This window comes from Aotus nancymaae, unplaced genomic scaffold (assembly GCF_030222135.1).
Source record: "Aotus nancymaae isolate 86718 unplaced genomic scaffold, 86718_ANA_hifiasm-v0.15.2.pri h1tg000030l, whole genome shotgun sequence".
Classification (NCBI taxonomy): Eukaryota; Metazoa; Chordata; class Mammalia; order Primates; family Aotidae; genus Aotus; species Aotus nancymaae.
Window position 1 is genome coordinate 677,534 of NW_026988443.1, and position 20,582 is coordinate 698,115.

General features: G+C 57.8%; 1 protein-coding gene across 2 annotated transcripts; it reads right to left on the reverse strand.

Annotated features, from left to right (window-relative positions):
• Positions 1–916: 916 nt before the first annotated feature.
• Positions 917–16,736, reverse strand: PROM2 (prominin 2). Of its 2 annotated transcripts, XM_021671742.2 has the most exons (25): positions 16,589–16,736; positions 16,024–16,373; positions 15,346–15,395; positions 14,737–14,999; positions 14,522–14,642; positions 14,203–14,266; positions 13,818–13,907; positions 13,314–13,516; positions 12,871–12,945; positions 12,079–12,142; positions 11,719–11,878; positions 11,204–11,356; positions 9,900–10,023; positions 9,247–9,338; positions 9,047–9,131; positions 6,178–6,324; positions 5,583–5,654; positions 4,659–4,751; positions 4,386–4,439; positions 4,024–4,104; positions 3,773–3,841; positions 2,961–3,050; positions 2,651–2,757; positions 2,236–2,309; positions 917–1,824 (listed from the first exon to the last, which is right to left on the reverse strand). In XM_021671742.2, exons 2-24 carry the CDS (start codon positions 16,265–16,267, stop codon positions 2,246–2,248), a joined length of 2,565 nt encoding a protein of 854 aa, XP_021527417.2. In that variant the 5' UTR covers positions 16,268–16,373; positions 16,589–16,736; the 3' UTR covers positions 917–1,824; positions 2,236–2,245. The 2 variants fall into 2 exon arrangements, with proteins under 2 accessions (XP_021527417.2, XP_021527418.2); XM_021671743.2 differs by lacking the exon at positions 16,589–16,736 and having other exon boundaries at positions 14,737–14,939; positions 16,024–16,411.
• Positions 16,737–20,582: the final 3,846 nt, after the last annotated feature.

The following is a 20,582-nucleotide window of genomic DNA, read 5'->3' on the forward strand; positions in this document are numbered from 1 at the left end:
TTCCCCCACATAAGTCAACAGATGATTAACCAGCAAAAAAACTTCTAGGAAAAGCAGAAAAGAGGCAGTCATGTTACATTCAAGGATGCTCATCTGACAGTAGTAACAATACATTGTGTATGAACCATTCTAATTTTTAGTAGAAAAACTTGTTGATGGTTTATAAGATGCAGTTAAACATAGACATTTCCAGCCTGGGCAACATGGTAAAACCCCATCTCAACAAAAAATACAAAAATTAGCCAGGCATAGTGGCATGCACCTGTAGTCCCAGCTATTCAGGATGCTGAGGCATGAGAATCGCTTGAGCCCAGGAGGTGGAGGTCGTAGTGAGCCAAGATTTCACCACTGCACTCTAGCCTGAGCAACAGAGCAAGACCCTGTCTCAAAACAAACAAACAAAAACAGACACACCCTGAAACCCAGCAGACCACCATCTTAAAAGACTTTCTGCCTTTAAATAGGGGCCTGTCTCCCTTTTACCTTGTACCTGTCCAGACGCTAGCTCTACCCCTGGCCCAGAGCAGTCATGGCAAACAACAGCAGCAACAATAATAATAGGCGGCTTCCATCTACTGAGCATTCATTTTGTGCCAGGCCCTGCCAAGGGCTTTCCGTGAATTATCACTCTTGATTTCACAACACTTTGAGGGGGCTGTGACTATTCTCCCCACCTTATAAATGGAGAAGCTGAGCGAACAAGCATCACAGCCAGGCTGTGAGTCAGGGTCTGCCTGCTCCTGACAGTAGGCTCCCAGGCTGAGACCTACTCCCCACCTGCAGATTGCTGGAATAACCCCTGGATGCCTGCAGCCAGAGACCTTAGAACTCTCCTCTCCATAAACACTCATTAAACACCAACTGTGTACAGGGACCCAGCCTAGGAAACCTGGTTTTAAGGACCCAGAACCAAAGCTCAGGGAAGTGAAAACACTTTAATGGATCTGAGGTCTGTCTATCTCTTGTCTCTCCTCTTCCTCATTTCTGGAATGCAGCATCCAGCACTCAGGGCTGACACAGAGATGGGCTGGGGATGGCCCCAGGCCACATGCGCAGGATAGAAGGGGTAGTGCAAAATCCTGTTCTGGCCACGAGATGCCCCTGAGAAAGTTGGGTGGGGGCTGTGGAAGATGCAGCCTTCTGAAGAGATAAGGGTGAGCCCCCAGTGTGGCCCATGTCCCAGATCCCTTCCTTGGGAGCCAGTGTTCGAAGAGGAGCTAAGTGCCAGCACCCCCATTTCTAACCTGAGTGCAGTCAGGGAGACTCAGCCTTCAGACAGGCCTCCCTCACCTCACTGGGCACCAATAAATCCAGACTGGGAACTGCAGAGGGCCCAAGGCCTTGGGGCAGTTGAGGGCTCAGGGGCCATGGGGCAGGGCCTGCAGCTAGCCCAGACCTCAGCCATGGTGACCCCTGCTTGATGAGTGGCGTTACCTGAGTGGTTTTGTTGGGCAGGACGGTCCCTAGGGCCAGCAAGGTAGCAGTGGGGATAAGGGGAAGAGGGGACAAAGGGAGAAAAGGACCTCCCTGAAGGAAGGAAGTAGAAAGCCGGGAAGGGCATAAGAGGGAAGTAGGGGCTGGGGGGAGGCCAGATGAGAATGCGGGGGGGCAAAGAGCTCTAGAAGGGCAGAGGGAGGCTTGGCAGGGGGAGGACACATGGGAAGGGGAGCGAGGTTGGACCAGGCCTCTGTCCAGCCCCAGGGACCAGGCTCCAGCAGGTGGAGAACAGGCTCTTCCTGTGAGGATGTTCTGCAGCAGGAGGGCGAGGGGTAGACACCTGGAGGGACTGCTGGCTCTGCAGCTCCACAGACATCTCATGTGATTCTGAGAGTGAATGACAGATGTCGTGAGCAGAAAGGGGTAGAATGGAACATGCAAGGTGGGGCCAGGTAAGCTGGAGCTGGGGACAGTCCAGGCCTGGATGCCAGCCTGGGTTCTGGGGCAAGAGCTACTGAATCAAGTCCTGTGGCCCAGGCTGAATCAAAGGGGAGGACAGGCACCCACGGGGTCACCTCACCCTGTCATGGATTGAGAAGGAAACTGGTAAAGAGGAGGGAGGGGAGAGCAGGGCTGTCAGCCCCACTGCTGGATGGGCCACACCCAGCACCCAGACCCCACCATGTCCCCAAGCCTTCCTGCCCTTCTGGGCCGTGGAAACCCCAGGCCCCAGCCCCTCCCCACCCCACTCCCTCAATCCCTGGCACGGAGCAATTAAGCGAGTTGGGGAAAACTCACCCACGGGGCCCTACAGCTTCAGAGAGGTGACCCGGGGGATGTGGAAAAGCTGAGTCTCCTCAGAGCTGGTGGAGCTGCAGCATCAAAGAAAGGGAGTGAGCATGCCCTTCCTCCCAGACTCTCAGCCCTGGGAGGGACAAACCCAGAGCTCTGAAGGTTTCTCCTCGGAAGCCCTTCGGGGAATGGGAAGGGTCCCACAAAGCTGTACCCAGATGGATGCAGCAAGAGGAGTAAGGGGCAGACGTATGAGAGAACTTCCCAGCTCTGGAGCTCCTCAGAGTGTGGCTCTTCAGGACTTGGCCATGAGCCTCCTGTGCCTGGGAGGTCTCAGAAGGGGCTGTGGCAGGGGACCCTAGGGGCGGAAAAGACACTTCCCTGGCCCCTGATGCTGCCTGCAGAACTGGCAGCTCCTCACCTGAGGCGTTTCCGGATGGGACGGAAGTATTTGGAGGTCTTGACAGCAAAGATGATGCTGGGGATCAGGAAGAAGGTGCACCACGCCAGGCAGAACCAGAAGGCATTCTGCAACAGGGTGTGAGGTCGGCTCACTGCCCTATGTGGCACCCAGCACCCCACATATGGCACCCAGCCTCACCGAGCTGCCTTGTCATCAGAGCCGGGGCTGAGGCCATGCCTGGCCTCACACCCTGCTCACCTGGCCCTCCCTGGAGAGCAGGAAGGCTTGGGGACTTGGTGGACAAGCCCTGATGAACTGGGGCACTCACCCAGGGGTCAGCCATCATGTCACATAGGATCACATGGCTGTTGTCCAGGGCTCCAGAGAGGGGCTGGCAGGTGGCGATATGCTGAGTCACCTGTGGTACCAACATGAGGCAGGTGATGCCAGACACCCAGACCCACAGGCCTGCACCCACATCCAATTCGGGCAGAGTGGTTGACAGGGACAGATAGGCCTGGGGACACCACTGGGGCCACCACATGCTTTTACACACATGCAGAGAGGCAGGTACAGACAGATAAGGACACATCTTACTGGCTCTTTACTGGGCCCCTCCCCTTTCCGTCTGTCTGCCAGCCTGGATTAAGGCTACTATGACCCAGCACCATGCTTCAAGCCACTCTCACTGGGGAGGCAACACGTGTATGTACACATGCACACACACACACACACACACAGATACACAGACACACTCAGGGTAAAGCCAGACCCCTGCCACTCTAGTGTGGGTGTCCAGACAGCTTGCAGAGGCTATTTTCAGTAAGGGTCTGCAGTGGGAGATGGGCTTTGAGGACTGGCCTCGGACAAGCTGGGGAAGGGGCTGGCCCAGGGAAGAGCCTGCAGGCCGGGTGTGATGAAACATTTTGGAGAGTGCCAACCCCACCCACACTCAGCTCAGGGAAGGGCTGCCGCAGAGGTGGGTGGGCAGAGCTCAGCCAGCAAGCAGGGGCACAGATGCCAGGTTTGGGAGTTTGGGTTTGATACTGAAGGCCTGGGTCATCCCCAAGGGGCTCTGGGGGCAGGGGCAGGGCAAGGCAGGGTGAACAGCTGGTCTGCGATTGCTGAGGCCCCACTCACCTCCTCTCTCACCCAGGCTACATACTGGGAGAAGTAGCCCATCTCCCGGGCCAGGAAACACTCACTCACCTGCAGGAAGGAGAGGAGGTCTGGGCTGCAGGGGTCCTGGAAGCAGCTGTGCCCCCCATCCTCAACACCCCCATGCCTATCAACTTGAGGACAGGCCCAGCTTTCCGGGGAGCCACAGTGAGAAGCCAGGACTGGAGAAGCCTGGGGTGGAAACCCCTTCCCCCATCCCACCCGCCACTCACATTCCTCAGGATCCTGGTGGCCCAGGCAGGCAGCTCTCCTTTCAGGTAAGTGACATTGGCTAGGACGTCTGAGGTCTCCAGCTGGAGGAGATGAGAGCCTCAACTCAGTGCCCCACATTCACACATCCATTCATTAATTCAACACACACTGCAGCACACTCAACAGGAGAGGGTTCAGCCCTGACAGACTTGCCAATGGCGGTGATCCCCCAGGCTCTGCCACCACCCCCATCTTCCTCCCGACCCACCCCACAACCTGGGTGGAGTTCCAGAGTGAGATGGGCTCCTGCTTTCTCCCTTCCTCTGCAGCCACCGCCCCCGCCCCCCACCTCACACCACACGTCCCCAACCCCAGCAGCCACCTGGAGATTCGGAGTAGAGGACTCCAGGGCTCTGACGCTGAGGTTGAGCTTTGCCTGTGGAGAAGAGATCAGGGCTGGTTAGAGGAAAGAAGGAAAGGGAAGGGAAGGAGGGAAGGAGGGAAGGAGGGAAGGAGGGAAGGAGGGAAAGAGGGAGGAAGGGAGGAGGAGGAAGGGAGGAAGGGAGGAATTCTCAGAGCTTCCCTCCGCTTTCACTGTCCCCTCTCCAGCTTTCCTCTCCCCCAGGACCCAGGCTCCCTGGGCCTCCAAACTGACCACAAGGCTCTGCTGGGGGACAACCTTCTCCTGGTGGAGGTTTCTGAGTCCGTGGGCCTCCTTCTGCAGCCGCTGCCCCAGCAAAGAATTGCCCTGCGAGGAGACAGAAATCAGAATGGCCCTGCCGAGCACCCACCTACCCCTCACCCAGACTTTCAATCCGACCTACCAAGGGGAGGTGGGGAGTGCTGGGCTCAGAGGCGGAAAAACGAGGCCTCCTTAAGCTCCAGGGCTTGATGTGCGTTTGGGAGCCTAGGTCCAACTTCTAGGTCCGCTCTAGCTTGCTGGGTGCCCCTAAGTCAGCTACAGAACCTGCCTGCGTTGCAGGGGCACCTGCTGAAATTGAGGATGCTCCTGGCTCTACCCACCCTATGGAGTTGTTGCAGGGCCTATCAGATGTTTCAAAGAGAACTTTTAAACCCTAAATAATTATAAATACAAAATGCTATTTTTCTCCTCAAAGGCAACTTGGGAGGCTGAGGCAGGAGAATTGTTGAACCCAGGAGACAGAGGTTGTAGTGGGCTGAGATCGCGCCACTGCACTCCAGCCTGGAGACAGAGCGAGACTCCGTCTCAAAAAAAAAAAAAAAAAAAAAGGAAAAGAAACCCTTGCCCAACTGTGTGAGGCCAGAGAAGTGATTTCATCTGCTCTGAGATGAAGGACAGTTCACCCCACAGATGAAGAACCTCTGGCTCAGAGACACTGCATGGCTTGCCCAAGGCCACGCAGCCAATGGGTGGCAGAGCTTGAATCAGAGCTGAGGCTGCAAAGCCCTCCAGCCCAGCCAGGGGTCAGGAGCCTCAGGCCCCACTGGTGAGGGTCCTCAGTTCCCTGCCTTTGCCCTCACATCCTCCCACCCTCTCCCATCTCCCAAGCCCCCCCGTGGCTCCTACTGCCCAGTGGGGGCCCTGATTCCCTCTCACCTGGGCCTGGGCCAGTCCTTCCAGCTCCTGGGCCAGCTGCTCCATGCTGGTCTTCACCACGGGCCTCTGGATCTGCAGGCAGACAGAAGAGGCCAGGAGGGATGAACCCAGCTCCCCTGGGGCTCACCTCCACCTGCCCCCAGCCTCCAACTTCCCAGTCTTATCAAATATAATCTACACCAGCTGAGTGTATTGTGACACATCAGTCACAGCGGGTTTTCCCTGGAACTGTGAACTATTTCAGACATTTTCCCAATGAGATAGAAACAAGAACAAATGAGGCACCCTCTGGTGTAATTCAAGGAAGAGGCAACTTCCCACTGAGTCCTCTGCAGCAGTGGGTTCAGGACCATGAACAGTGACATGGTCCACTGGACTGGAGGAGAGGGTGTCCATTCCCAAGTGACCTGGGTGGTGACATGAGGACAGGCCCAGGGGCACACGATCTAGGGATACCTCCACAGGAAGAGGCCCAAGGAAACGTGGAGGAGCCCAGAGCTGGGACAAGGTGAGATGCACACCCAGCTCCTCTGTGGGCCCCTTTGTTCCATCACCACCTGGCTGAGGAAGCCCAGCTGAGGTACGCACCGCTGACCTGAACAAGGAAGTCGGGGTAGTGGATGTGCTGGAGCCCGCTGCTCTGCAAGGCCTCCAGGTCCCGGCGGGCGGCTGAGTTCAGCAGGTCCAGGCTCTGTGTGTCTATTTTCAGGCTCTGCAACTCCTGCTGTAGCTTGTTGGTATACTTGGAGGGCGGGTACAGCGGGGAGTCATGCCCAGTTGCTGAGCCAGGACCCCAGAGATGTTCCCGTAAGTGAGGGGGTCACCAGGCGATATGGTTTGGATGTTTGTCCCCTCCAAATTTCATGTTGCAATAAGACCCCTGGTGCTGGGGGTGAAGGTGGGCTTGGTGGGAGGGACTAGATAATGGGGTGAATCCCTCACATATGGCTTAGTACCATTGCCCCGGTGATGAGTGAGCTCTTGCTCAGTTAGTTCACATGAGACCTGGTTGTTTGAAAGAGCGTGGCATCTCCCACCTGGCTGTCTCACTTCCTGTCTCCCCATGTGATGCACTGGCTCCCCTTGGCCTTCTGCCATGAGTGGAAGCTTCCTGAGGCCTCCTCAGAAACAGGTGCCAGTGCCATGCTTCCTGTACAGCCTGCATTTAAACCTCTTTTATTTATAAATTATGCAGCCTCAGGTATTGCTTTTTTTTGGTGGGCGGAGGGGACAGGGTCTCACTCTGTTGTCCAGGCTGGAGGGCAATGGCACAATCACAGCTCACTGCAGCCTAGACCTCCTGGGCTTCAGTGATCCTCCCACCTCAGCCTCTCTAGTAGCTGGGACTACAAGTGCAAAACACCACACCTGGCTTTTAAAAATAAAACCTGTAGAGAGGGTGTCTCCTCATGTTGCTCAGGCTGGTCTTGAACTCCTAGACTCAAGTAATCCTTCCACCTCAGCTTCTCAAAGTACTGGGATTACAGGCGTGGACCACCATGCCTAGTCTCAGGTATTCCTTATAGCAACATGAGAACAGATTCACACAGCTGGCCCTCAGGGCCCCCTGCCCTGGACACCCCAAGCCCCAGACAGGCTCCCAGTAGGTGCCTGCCCCAAACTGCCATGATCCGGCCTTCCTCCAGTGCCCATCTGGCTTCTGGGCCGAGACAGAGACCTTCCCTGGCAACCTGAAATAAAATAGCTTTCCCAGCCCCTCTTTATTCTGTCAGCTGTGTCAAGGCCTTCAAAGTGCCTGTTGCTCTGAAATGATCTTATTTGTAGGTAATTGTTCATTACTGTCAGCTCTACAAGAGTGGGGCCTTGCCTGTATATTCTGCCCCAATCCCCCAGCATCTAACTCGGAAGCTCACACATGGTGGGCAGGGTACAAGTTTGTTAGCTGCATGAATGAATGAATGAATGAATGGACACAACTACATTTTCAGGAAAGAGCCTCAGCATTTTCCTACTATCACTGGAAAAGATTTAGAGGTTGTAAAATTCAGCCCCAGTGTTCAACAGGTAAGACACTGAGGTCAGAGTGGAGCATCCACTTGAGAGGTGACACAGCAGGTTAGAGACTGCAGCCCACCTTGGCTCTCCTCTCCCCATTCCTCTAGGCTGCCTTCTCCTGGAGGAGAAAAGGCCTGGCCCTCTCGGGTGGGGGTCTTCGGGTTCATGTCTCTGGCATCAGTGGCAGCAGCTGCAGGAGAAGTGGGAAGTGGGTGGAGCCCCCCATTCTCTGGAAAGCCCTGTGCCATACTCATGTCTGCATGCCCATTAGTATCTCCTTTGAGGACGAGGATTCTTATGGCCACATTTGGTACACTGTCAGGTGGCCTCAGAGGACTGCCCAGTGCATCTGAATCCAAAGCCCTATCTGTCCAGACTCTTCTGTGAGCTGGACCCTCCCCTGCCCAGGACCAGAGCAGAGACTCCTTCCCTTGAGAGCCAAGACTTTCTGCCAGCAGGGGGATTGGGCTCCTCTGCCCAGGGCCCCGGTTCAGCCCTCCCTGGCCAGCCTTCCTCCGCAGGATAGTGTCTCAGCCTGTCACTGAGGTATTGCCTGCTCCGGGGACCTCCTGTCTGGTTAAAGATGCAGAAGGAGGAGTGAGCTCCGTAACTGTCCCAAGTTGTGCAGTTCAAGGCACAGAGTTGGGACGGGGCCATCTGGCTGTGCTGTCTGTAGGCTGAGGCTGGTTGGTGGATCCAGGGGTTGGAAGGGTTTCCCGGGACGATGCAGAATCAGCAGTTAGCATACTCTGTGTTTGGGGAGGGCAGGAGGAACTGGGGAGCCAGGGGATGTGAGTTTCCCTAGGTATGATTAGGAGCCTGGAAGTCAAGGAGGGAATGTCTTACAGCTTCTGTGCAGCATGGAGGACACATTCTCAAAGTCCATTCCTCTTGTGAAACAGCCCTTCCTTGCCTTCGTTCTAGAACTGTCTCTTGCCAGCACTGGCGAGTGTCTCCAGTTCCGCACACCAAGTTCCAGCAAAGCCCAGGGGTTACGGGAAGAGGCTCGTGTGTCAGGCTGGAGGTGGAATCCTGCCGCCACCACCTCCCACCTGCATGAGCTTGGCAGGCCCTCCACCAGCGTTAGCCAGACTCATCGCCATCCGTGTTGCTGCCACGTCCCTCCCCAGCCTCCCCCTCCCAACTGGAGCATCCCAGCCAATGCCTGTCCTCAATCAAGACAACCCCCTCGTACTCCTGCTCATTGTCACCAGCCTTTCCTGCTGCCACCTTGGCTGTGCTCGGGGCTGACCATAGCCTTCAGGTGCACACAGACCCACCCACAAACCCAGAACCATCCCCTGGCCTGGTAGCTGAGCCTCTGCCCTTAATCACTCACACAACTCAGGTCTCCTAGGTTCAAAGAGATGGTGCCTCCACAGAGGCAAAAAGACCAGAGGAGAGGGGTCTGAGGAGGGCTCCTCACAGTTCCTGGAACGTTCTCTCACCTGGCTGATATCCAGGTGCTTATCCAGGTTGTAGGAGTCGTTGAGCTGCAGGACTGTCCAGAGCGCCGCTCCTTCCTTGCACTGCCTGAGGAGAAGCGAGGAGGAGCCTTGTGGGTGGCAGGGGTGCTGAGGTCCCTGAGGGACGCCGGCCCTCCTCCTTCCTTCCCTGGTGCCTAGCCCTGCCCAGGCCATCCACTCACCGATAGGCTTGGTGGATGCTGATGTTCTTCCTCAGGCCGAGAAGGTGCGACAGGTTCATGGACGGGGGAAGGTTCCCTGGGGTGTCTGCAAACTGGGGATGGGCAGTGAGAAATGGGCACAGAGAGGGGTGGGGGCGAAGCCACCCTGGTTCCCTAGGGCCTGGGCCCACGCCTCGGTGGCACAGCAGAGACCAGGGGTAGGACACATCCCCTCACCCCCGCTCACACCTGGCCTCTGACTCTGATGACTCCTGGGCTCTAAATCCTCACAGGGGCTCTTCCCACGGATTCCTAGGAGGGATGACCAGCCCAGCCTTCCACAGAGAACCCAGTCCAGCATCTCAGCTCACCGGGCACCAGGGTCCCAGCTCCCAGACAGTGTTAGGAGAGGAGAGGGCATAGGTCAGGGCGCCATCTCTCAGAGTTCCTACCCTGGGGCCTGGGCAGCATCCCAGGGACTCATGGGTGCTTTCTCTCTCCCTCCCCCATCCGCTGGTGGATTTCTCTCTTTCCTTAGCCATGTCCGTCTCACTCCTCCCCTCCCTGTCTCCCTCTAAGCCGCTCTGACCCCCACTTTCTCCCAACCCTCTTGCTCTGCCCACACCACCCCCACCTCCCTCCCCAGGAGGGCCTGTAAGTAGAGACAAGCCTACCTCAAAGAGCTCACCACTCTCCCAGCTCCGGCACACCAGCGTCTGCACGTTGCCACCCACCAGGAAGGTGGCAAACACCAGGAGGATGAGGGGGGCAGCGAAGAGGAAGCTGAGGCCCACACCTCTGGGGAAGGCGAGAGGCAGGACTGAGGGACAGCAGGGACTGGCTGTCCTGACCATACCCACTGTCCCACCAGTACCCCAGGGCCAGCCTGCTCAGTCAGCTGGCCCCAGGATACAGCCTTTACAGGAGAGGAGCTTGGAGGACTTGGCCTCCTGGGGAAGAGGGAGAACCCAGAACTCCTGACAGTCCCAACCTCACCTTCACCCTGTGCCCACCCTGTCCCTGGTGCCCTGGCTGGCCCTGGCAGCCTAGACGAGAGAACAGCTGTTTTGTTCAAAGAGCCAGGACTTGCTGGGCTCACACCTGTAATCCCAGCACTTTGGGAGGTTGAGGTGGGAAGACAGCTTGAGTCCAGGAGGATGAGACCAGCCTGGGCAATACAGTGAGACCCTGTCTCTACAAAAAATTTAAAAATTAGCTGGGCATAGTGGCACATGCCTATAGTCCCAGCTACTCCAGAGACTGAGGCATGAGAATTGCTGGAGCCCAGAAGGTTGAGCTGTAGTGGACCAGATGGTGTCACTGCACTCCATCCTGGGTGACAGAGCAAGACCCTGTCTTAGCAATAACAAACAAAACAAAAACAAGCCCCAAAGAGCCAAGACTGTTCACTTCTGTGCCTAGGGCCCAGCACTCAAAAAGGTCACCTGGCATGGCCAGGCATGACCCGCCAACAGGGCAGCATCCCAGCAGATCTGAGGAGTAAAGATCTTAGACCAGAGGGCTCAAAGAGCTTGTGAGGTGGGCACAACCCCATGCCAGGCTGAGGCTTGGAGAGAAAAACATAGTTTGGATTTCAGCCCCCATTTACCCCTTTAGCCAGGCACTCTTGCTTAGTGAACAGCCTGTACAACTGTATGTGGCAGCCTTGGCCTTAGAGATGGTCTAGTCTGTGGCTGGCAACAGATTCCACCTCTGGTGCTGCCACTTATTGGTGGTGAGGGTAAGGAAGCCGGGGTAAGGACCCTAGGCTTTGTCCGACTCAAGGGAAGGAGTGCCCATTAGGTGCTACAGCTGCCCCTGCTGTAGGAAGGAAGTGCTCCTTGTTGGCCATTCCTGCTCTGGTCCAGCCCCTTTACTGAGATGAGGATACTGGCAGATGTGCTCAGGAGCCACAGTAAGCGGCCAGCCCTGTGCTCGAGGTTGGGGGGCGGCTTTCTCTCTCCCAGCCGTCTCTTACGCCATGAGGAAGCGGGCTCCAGCTTCACCCTTGGCTTCTGAGTGGCTGGGGTCCTCCCTGGCAGACAGGCCCCAGATGCCCAGGTTGAACCCTAGCAGGTTGCAGAGCACCACGAGCAGGACCACGGAGCACAGCACACAGCCCACGATCCACCTACCACAGAGAGGACACGGGTGTTACTAAGAAGGGAGGTGGCTGGCACCAAGATGGGGTGACGTGGGGCCTGGCAGCTGTGTGTGGCCTCTAACCCCAAGGCTGGGACTTCAGAAGTGCACATGCAGACCCTTCCCAAGGCCCTACTGCTCCTGTGTGGCCTCCAGGCTCAGGCTCCGAGGGCACACAGCCTGGTAAGGACTTGGAGGCCTGTGGAGTCAGGGGTCTTGGCTTAAAAATACACAGAGGCTCAGTACAGTCAGGGGCTGATAGGATCTGTGAATGGGGCTCAGGGTGGCATAGAGGCTGGGCTGCCCACCCCACCCCACCCTACCCCATCCCACCCTGCGGGTGCCGAGCACCTGTAGGTCTCGTATCTCTGCACCTCCTGCAGGTAGGGGTGGCTGCTCTCTTCCACCTTCTGCAGAGCCTGGGCCCAGCGGGAAGCCGCTTCCGAGCCTGGGAACCCTTCAGCCAAGGTCCTCAGCCCTTCTGGCTGCTGGGCCACTGCCTTCTTCAGCTCTGCCCAAAGTAGCAGGGACTTGTGGGATGCGGAGGGCACCCCGGGGCCCAGGGACAAGAAAAGTGGGTAGGAAGAACGTCTGGGAACCACAGAGGGAGGACAGTCCCCCACCGCCCCACTCCACTCTCAACAAGCCTCCCTGGTAGGGATGGGGTGGGAAGCCATGCTGGACAGCTGCCTCTTACTCGTGCAGCCTCACCTTGTACCACGCTGGCCGTCTGCATGGCAGCCAGGGCTGGAAGGGCATTGAAGGTGCTATTCTCCTGCAGGAACCAAGTGGGGTTGGGCCTCCCCATCTCTGCCAAGTATCCCCTCTTAGGAGACCCCAAAGTCACCAGGTCTAGAGGGAGAGGGGGGAGGGGAGGGGAGGGGAGGTCCCCCCCTCAGTGCTCCCAGCTTCCCTCTGTTCTCTTGGTCACTGCCCTCCTCTCCCCTCCCTCCACCCAGCCTGACTCAACTTCCCAAAATGTTGCTCCTCCCAAAACCTCTTCTTCCTATCCCCATACCTCTCCCACCACTGCAGTGAACTCTTAGCTGCCCTGCATACAATTGCCAGGTCTAGCTCTTAAAGGTCCAGCTCAACCCACCCTTCCAGCCTCAGCTCTGACTTCCTTCCTTCTGGAACCTTCCACTCCAGCCACCCAGCACGACTGACTCACCATTTCCCCAGCTTCAGGTCCCAGACCTGGACGCTGACTCACACCGTGCCCTCCCCCTTGGCCCATCTCCACGTGGGGAGCCGCCTACCCTCTGGGCTCAGCCTGAGCCCTGCTCCCTTGCCATCCCCACCACCTTGAAGGTCCCAGCTCTCCCTTCTGAGCACAGATCATGTGCACACCAAGGATGGTCATCAGGAGTCCCTTGCCCAGGGTGCTGTGTGGTAGGTGGGGCCCCAAGTCTCAGGTACAACTGAGTTTCTATCCAAAAGGTGGAAATGGAGGCCCTCACTTGGCAGGTGAGAGAGGAATCAGGCAGACCAGGTGGCTCTCACCTCCTGGACCATGCTGGAGAAGTTGGCCTCGGGGACACCCTTCAGCCGGTGCAGGACATGGTCCACAGAGGGCACCTGAAAAGGGGGAAGGAGGGGTTATGACGAAGTTCATGGAGAGGCCTGAGGGGGATCCCTGGGGGCAGATGCGGGGGCAGGTGCCTCTGAACCCCAATGTCCTCAAGTGTAAAATGGGGACTGCCATGGCTCCTACTGCCCTGGCAGCTGCAAAAACTCAAGGAGCTCACACATGTGAAGCTCATGCACAGGGCATCATGGCCTGGGGAGCACTCCACCCACTGCCAGGATGACCCGCATTAACCCTGGGTGGGTGGAGCAAGGGAGGAACATGGGGAGAAGGGATTGGGAATTTGCCTCAGGGATCCCAGGAGTGGCAGGCAGCCAGCCTGCTGTGGCTTTAAGAGGACTCTGTCCTAGGTCTGCACCTGGCTGAAGTCAGCAGCCAGCTCCAGGGTGCGGGCCCGGCTCAGGGCCCCTGCACAGTCTCCCTGGCACCCAGCCTCCTGCAGCAGCTCGATGAGGCGGTCCCGGTGTTCCCGGACAGCTGGCTCCAGGTCCTGCTGCCCGGCCTGCAGCTCCACCACTGTGGCATTCAAGGCTTTCAGGTGGTACATGGAGACCTGCAGGGCTGAGAGACCCACATCCAGCCTGAGCAGTATCCACCATAGGTATCCCCAGATGCCTTGCAGGAGGCAGAACTCCCCTCCCCCAGCCAAAGGGACCTGCAAATCATTGACCTCCTGCCTACAATGGAAGCTGTCCCAGTGCACGTTAAGTCAGGGGAAAGGGGGCTGGATCCTGGGGTACAGCAACGGGGAAGTCGAAGGTGGGGCAGAGGCAGCTCAGGAAATCCAGGGCTGGGTGCAGGTGGGAATGCCCCAGGAGGCACCCACTGGGCCCCACACCTTCCAGGCGCGGCTCCAGCTCACCCTGGCCCAAGCTGCCCACAGCCGCCAACAAGGGGTACATGGTGCTCTTGAGCTGAGTGTGGATTGCGCTCCCGATGCTCACGCCGACACCTGCAGAGCACAGGGCAGTCTCGGGGTGGGCCCCAAGAGTGAAGGGGCCCTCCCCATCCCCATACTGCCTCTGCAAGCCCCACCGGGCTCTGCAGGAGCCGGTGGGGGGCGGGTGGCACAGCTTTTCCCTCCAGCAGCTGAGTGGCAGCCACTGTTGCTCTCCAGCTGGCCTGACCCCCACCTTTGCCAGCCTGTTCCCAGATGGGGTCTGGAATGAGGCAGTGAGAGGCCCCCACCGAGGCGCCCAAGCAGGGGCCCTAGAGCAGGCTCGCCTGCCAGCCCCCGAGACCCTCACCATCCAGCTCCTCCGAGACTCGCTCCTGGGGCAGGGAGAACTGCTGTGCCACGGCCTGCAGCTCCTAGGCAAACACAGGGCCCTGAGGCTGCCCTTCCCCGTCACCAGAAGCCCTGACCCCCACCTCTCCCCAGCCCCCTCCCTGACCCCATAGCATCCATCTTGAGGGTGGCTGACTCTCCGGCAGGGGCAGGCAGGGGCAGGAGAAGGGGTGGCGTTCAGATGTGCTGGTTATGGGCCAGTGAGGGCCTATTAGGCTCCATCCTGCCTGGGCCCGGTGCTCACAGGGGCACATAGGGGTGTGGGTGACAGTGCTCACTTGGGGGACCTCGGAGACTAGGCCCCGGAGGCTGAGCAGGGTCTCAGGCACGGCCTCAATGCTAGGGCCCATCTGTTCATGTGTGCGCTGGTTGGTGACGAAGGCACAGACCACGCCAATCCTGTGGGAATGGAGGGAGGAGGAAGGGGCTTGCCGGGTACAAGGGAGCCTGGGGCCATGGCCCACCCTGCCCGGGGCCCTGGGCAGTGCCTTACAGCAGCACGAGGGTGGTCAGCAGCAGGAAGGCCATGAGGGCCATGCGCTCACAGGCCAGTGCCTTGTGCTCTGTCTTCACTCTGCCCCCGCAGCGCCGGCGGCAGCGGCAACAGCAGAAGCAGAGCCCGGTGGCGGGCACCAGCAGCAGGTAGAGGCCGGTGATCACGGCGCACACCACGTAGCCTGCCTCATACTGCACCACCTGGGCAGGTGGCAGGGCATGAGGGGCGGCCTGACCCCGCTGCCCAGCCCCGGATCCTGCCTGAGTCCAGAGGGAAACCAGAAGGTGTGGGAGTGCCATCAGGGTCATGGCCTGCATTTCATGGAACCCATCCCAGAGGAACTGCTCATCACCATCTCACACAGGAAGAAGCTGAAGTTCAGGAGGCTCCAGCTCCCTGCAAACCTCACTGCCAGTAAACCGCAGATCTGTGGTTTGCATCCAGGTCTGCGGACTGCAGCGCCCATGGAGGAGGGGAGAGGATGCCCCAGCCCCCGCCTGGTGGACACCCAGCAAGATGGGCTGAGCGGAGCCAAGGCTTTTCTGCTCCCGCCCTGCTGCTCACTCCGGAACTCCTTCCCCCAGCACCTTTCCCCTGATTGCTCACCTCATTCACCTTCACGGAGGCCGACTCATTCAGCAGGGCCTTTACCAACTCTACCGGAAAGAGCCAAGCTGAGGATGTGCGGGCAGCCACCACCCTGCGCCTGTGTCTATCCTCTCCCCACTGCCAGGGCAAAGTGGCTCTGAGACAGGGCTCCTCCCACCACCATGGCACCCTCGAAGAAAGCTGCATGACGCAGCCCTGCACCATCCTGCCCTGACCTCAGCACTGCTACGGGAAGGCGAGTGGGGGAGAGGCCTGCGGATCTCTCCTGGACCCTGCAGGCCTGTCCTGAGCCTGCGCAAAGGCAGAGAAGGGGCCTGGCCTGGCAGTTCTTCCCCTCAAGCAGCAAGGGACAGGACTGGGAGGGTCCCTCGGCTGCTCCTGGACCCCCCAACCCAAGCACCGCTAGATTCAGAGGATGTCTGAGCCAGGTCTAAAGTATTTCTAATGTAACCTCCTCACTTTACAGACAGAGCACCTAAGGCTCAGAGAGGAAATGAGGCTTGCCCACAGTCACACAGCAGGTTCTGGAGCCCTCCCCAGATGCTGCCCTTTCTACCCCAGGAAGATGGCAAGTGCCTGCTGGTAGACTGGGCACATCCCATGGCAGAGGGGGACAGAGAAAGCCTGGCTAGGGACTCAAATGCTGAGGCCCTCGTGGGGGAGGGGCACACTCACCTGAAGGGAAAGGGTTGAGCTGCACCACGGAGAGGAAGCGGCGCACGGTCCCATAGAGGGAGTCCAGGGGCCCTGGCGCACGAACTCGAGGGGCCAGCCACCGGGCCCTGGCCGCTGGGGTGAATGCCAGGTGCTCTGCCAGGCCGATGGACTTGCAGTCTGTGGCCCCCGCCGCCAGCTGACTCAGGGCCAGGCCCAGGCCCAGGCCCAGCAGGGGAGCCAGCAGAGCCGGTGCGTGCCTCATGGGGTCGGGAAGGTAAGGCGCTCAGGCTCAGGAGGGAACAGGCAAGCCCAGGGCAGGCCGTGCATCCTTCTCCAGCCTCTGTCCCTCTCTCCACAGCTCTCGAAACCTGCCGGACAGGTTTGGGTTCCAGAGCTAGCTGGCCTCCCACCTCCCTGCCTGCCTGGCTTGGAGCAGAGGAAGGGCAGGGGTGGAGGTTCAGAGTAAGGGGCAGGGCCAAGCTGGGACCGCCCTTGGTGGCTTGGGGTGGAAGCCTGGGCTCCCCATCACCCAGATTTTTACAGGCGAGGGCTGCCTCCAAGCTGGGTCCAGAAGGCAACTCACCAGCTTGGGATCACCTAGGGTGGCCCCGTTTCAAATATTCTGTTCCATGCCCAGACCCAGCAGCCCAGTCTGGGAGCTGTGAAAACAGCCGCCTGGTGAAGCCCTTGCCAAAATGATCATAAGACTAGACACACAGGGCCAGGACACAGGCTTGCTCTCCCTGCTTCACCTGGAAAACACTCTGTCCCCACAAATCATGCCCATTGCCCACTGCCAGGCCAACCTGGGACAGAGGCCCACCTGACAGGCACAGGCCTTTGGGAGGGCAAATCCCAGAGGTGTGCCCTTTGGCCTGGCTATACCCCATCCAGTCAGCAGCTGAAAGAACTGATTGATAGGGTATGCCCAGAAATGTGTCTGCACAAGTCTCTGTTTTGTAAACAGCTGTATGCCCAATACCCAGAAAGTCACCTATAACTGAGCAGGTCATGGGGAAATCCACAGAAGGGCTGGAGGATATCAGAAACAATCCGCAAAGCCACCACTAAGGAACTGGCAAAATGAGTCTCTTGCATCACACACTGGGCAGTCGCTAAAGAACATGCTGTGGAAATGTCTCTTGTGACTGAAAAATACTCACATGCACTCATAAGTGCAAATAGCAGATTGCAGACCAGTACACGCAGTGAAGGTGTGAAACGGCGATCATTTCTGGGTGGAGTCACTGGCGACTTTTCATTCTGTTTTGCTCACGTGTACTTCCTCATTTCTGTGCATTAAACATGTGTTACTTGTATTTAAAGAAGTAATCGAGGCCAGCGCAGTGGCTCATGCCTGTAATCCCAGCAGTTTGGGAGGCCGAGGGGGGTGGATTACAAGGTCAAGAGCTTGAGACCATCCTGGCCAACTTGGTGAAACGCCATCTCTACTAAAAACACAAAACTTAGCTGGGCATGGTGGCACACACCTGTAGTCCCAGCTACTCGGGAGGCTGAGGCAGGAGAATCATTTGAACCCAGGAGGTGGAGGTTACAGTGAGCTGAGACAGCACCACTGCACTCCAGCCTGGCAACAGAGCAAGATTCTGTCTCAAAAAATAAAAAAGGAAGTAATAGAAGTTTGTGAGATTCCATGGCAGCTCCCTGCCCGTGCCCGGGAGCCTTGCAGAGAAGGGCCGGTTCTGTGGTTCCTAGGACCCCCAAGCTCAGTCCAGGACAATAGTTGAGGACGGTCTGTGGGATGGGTGAGGTTCAGGGATGTCCAGCTGTCCCTGGTGGGGTTATCAGGGAATTAGGGCCCTAAGTGTGAGTCAGGGCTGGGCCCACAGTAGAGCTTCTACTCTCCCCATTGGTGCCTCTGTGGCTTTCTCAGAGCCAGGGGACAAGAAAACACAGCGGCAGAAGGCATAGTCCAGTTAATAGTGGGGTGCAGACAGGAAGCAGGGCCTCATCAAGGGGTGATTCAGAGATGAGGATCGGGGACACAGTGAATAATAGTCTGGGAGTTCCCTGGTACCCTAGGTCTGGTGGGAGCAGGCCGTGGACCCCAGGGAGGGTCTAGGGTCAGTTCCTCCTGTGGGGGTCCGACCCCAGTGTGTGCAGAGAGGCCCCTGGCCACACTGCCGATGACAGTGCTGTGAAGCTCAGTGAAAGCTGAGCCCACCTAGGCCCACCCACAGCTCTGTCTCCCAACTCACCTGAGCCCAGCATCTGTGTTGGGGGCTCCTGGTTCCCCTGAGACTGCATTTAGGAAGGGCTGGTCTCTCCAGCCTCACTGCTTCTCCCTTCTCCTCCCTTCAATTTAGGCTGTCAGGAAGAATGCCTTCCCCTGGGACGGCCTTCTAACTCCCCAGCAGCAGCAGGATGGACACAGCCCTCACCTGAGTACCTGCCACTTAGGCGATTTTGTATCTTCTGACTTGGGTGCTCTAGTGGTGGGGAAATTCAGGTCCCAGCTTCCTGGTTAGGACTAGAGGCCCTTAGGGACTTGGGAAATAAGCAGCTTTAGCCTCACGTGCTCCACTCCCACCCTCTCTCTCTTCTCAATTATTGTCATAATTAAGCCAATCATTGGTTACTGCTATTGTTTTTATACATGTGTATGGTAAAAAGACCATCGTTTGAAGGTAAGATTTCCCCTAGGAAAAACAAAAACATACCAAGCCTCTTTCTCGGCCCAGGGCGGGAGGGTTGATGAAGATACTGAAGCTGCCTGTTCAACAGATGGAGAAACAGATGCATGGAAGAAAGGACTATTCTGAGTCAGCGGTCAAGCCAGGAGAGGACGTGACAGCTCCCCTTCCCCAACGGGATACCGATAAACAGTTTATCATCAGACCGGCCAGTCAGCCCCTACCACCTCCCACCTGCAGCCCTACCTGGCAGAGCAGGTGGGGTTCAAGATCCAGCCCTGGAGCTGGGCAGAGGAAGCGAGGAAGTCTCTGCTCTAACTGAATTCCGTGGAAAGGCCCAGCAAGCAGGCAGGTGGGGGCTGCTCACAAGCATGGGTGCTCCTGGGGCAGCCACTAAGGGCCTGGGGCAGGCAGGCTGCCTAGCTGGAGGGCTTCTGGAAGTGGGAATGGAGGGCCAAAGGGGGATCATGGCCTGGTGCCTCCTTTTCCTCACATCTTTCTGGGTACACCTGTACTCTCTCTGCTCCTGCTGACCCCTGGCACCCTCTGACCTCCATGGGGAATTCTTTGGTTGACCAGGAGAAGCTGCTCCTAGTTGCCCTGGAAACACCTCCTGGGGCCACGTGCTCACCCCGACTCATGCATCTCCAGAAGATTCATGTTTCCCAAGCCCCACAGCCCCAAGGTGGGGAAGAATGGGGAAAGGCAGAGACCTGAGCAAGGGGAGGAACTCTGCCCTCCAGAAAGCCCCTGGGGCCCTCTGGCTGCCTCACGCAGCCATGCTGGAAACAGACGGGTGAGATGCTCAGACACTCTCAAGGAAACCGCAGGCAAGAAGACAGGCTCCTCTTCTTTCTTGCCTCTGCTATCCATGCCATACACTGGGAATGAGTTTTAAACCAACTCAAGGGGCCAAAGACCCATTTATCAGACCATCAAGGCTTTGGCAGAGCCACTGTCTTTGTCAACATTTTTGATGGCAGGAGTGAAAAACCCACTTAGGGCAGTGGAAAGATTTGAAACATGAGGATCTATTATAGAGATACAGGGGCACTTTTGGAGCCCAAGAGGCCTCAGGAGGGCTCAGATCCTGGAACAGGAAATCCACCAAGGGCCCCCGTGTCTGTCTCAGACCCTCTCTCTGGGACGGGCCTCTCCCCGCTGCGTATCGGCCTCCTCTGCAGAACGGACTCTCTGTGTACAACATGGCAGAGAGGGCTGCCCTGCCGATCTGAGTCTTCCTGTTCTCCCAGGTGGTCTACTATGAGTCCCACCAGCGCCACAGGCCACACTCTCTGTCCTAGTGGGAGGAAACTGATGGTCCCAACTGGAGGCAGGGTATCCCAGTCTACCGGGGCCCTCTGACCACAACAGACTTGCATGGGGCAAGCATAGCGGCTGGGCCCAAGCTTGCAGTGTGTGGTGGCTGCCCCTGCCTGACTTCCCGTCCCTCATTCCTGCATGTAGCCACCCATCCAGTCTTCCAGCACCCTCCTGAGAATGGCTTCAGAAAGGACCATCGTAATTGCAGATGGACCCTGGGACTCCCCTGCTTCAAACCTCCTAACAGCTCCTGCACTGGACTCCTTAGTTTTTCCCTGGGGCCCTCCACCACTGGAGCCCTTCTCAGTTCCCCGGGCTAGTTCCTGCAGTCCTCGGCTGGCCACGCCACACTCCCCTCCATCCTGGCCCTGGGCACGATTCCCCCTCTTTGTCTCCAGCCTCCACGTTCACCCAATTTCTGCTCATCCTTTAAGACTTGGTTCAGTGGTCACCTTCTCTAGGACCCACAGTCTGAGTGAAGGGTCCCTTCAAGGCATCCCTTAATATGAAACCTGTTCCCATATTACCCATTCACTTGTCTGCCTTCTCTACATAGACAGGATTGAGTTTTACTCACCGTCACACCCTCTTCAGCCCTGA

Bases quoted from the DNA above. Each gene is read 5' to 3' on its own strand.
- PROM2 (XM_021671742.2), bottom strand. From the start codon at position 16,267: ATGAGGCACGCACCGGCTCTGCTGGCTCCCCTGCTGGGCCTGGGCCTG. The intron at 13,908-14,202 runs GTGAGGGTCTCG...TGTGCTCTGCAG, and splicing joins AGTCTCGGAGGAGCTGGATG to GTGTCGGCGTGAGCATCGGG. The intron at 12,143-12,870 runs GTGAGAGCCACC...TGGTTCCTGCAG, and splicing joins TCTCCAGCATGGTCCAGGAG to GAGAATAGCACCTTCAATGC.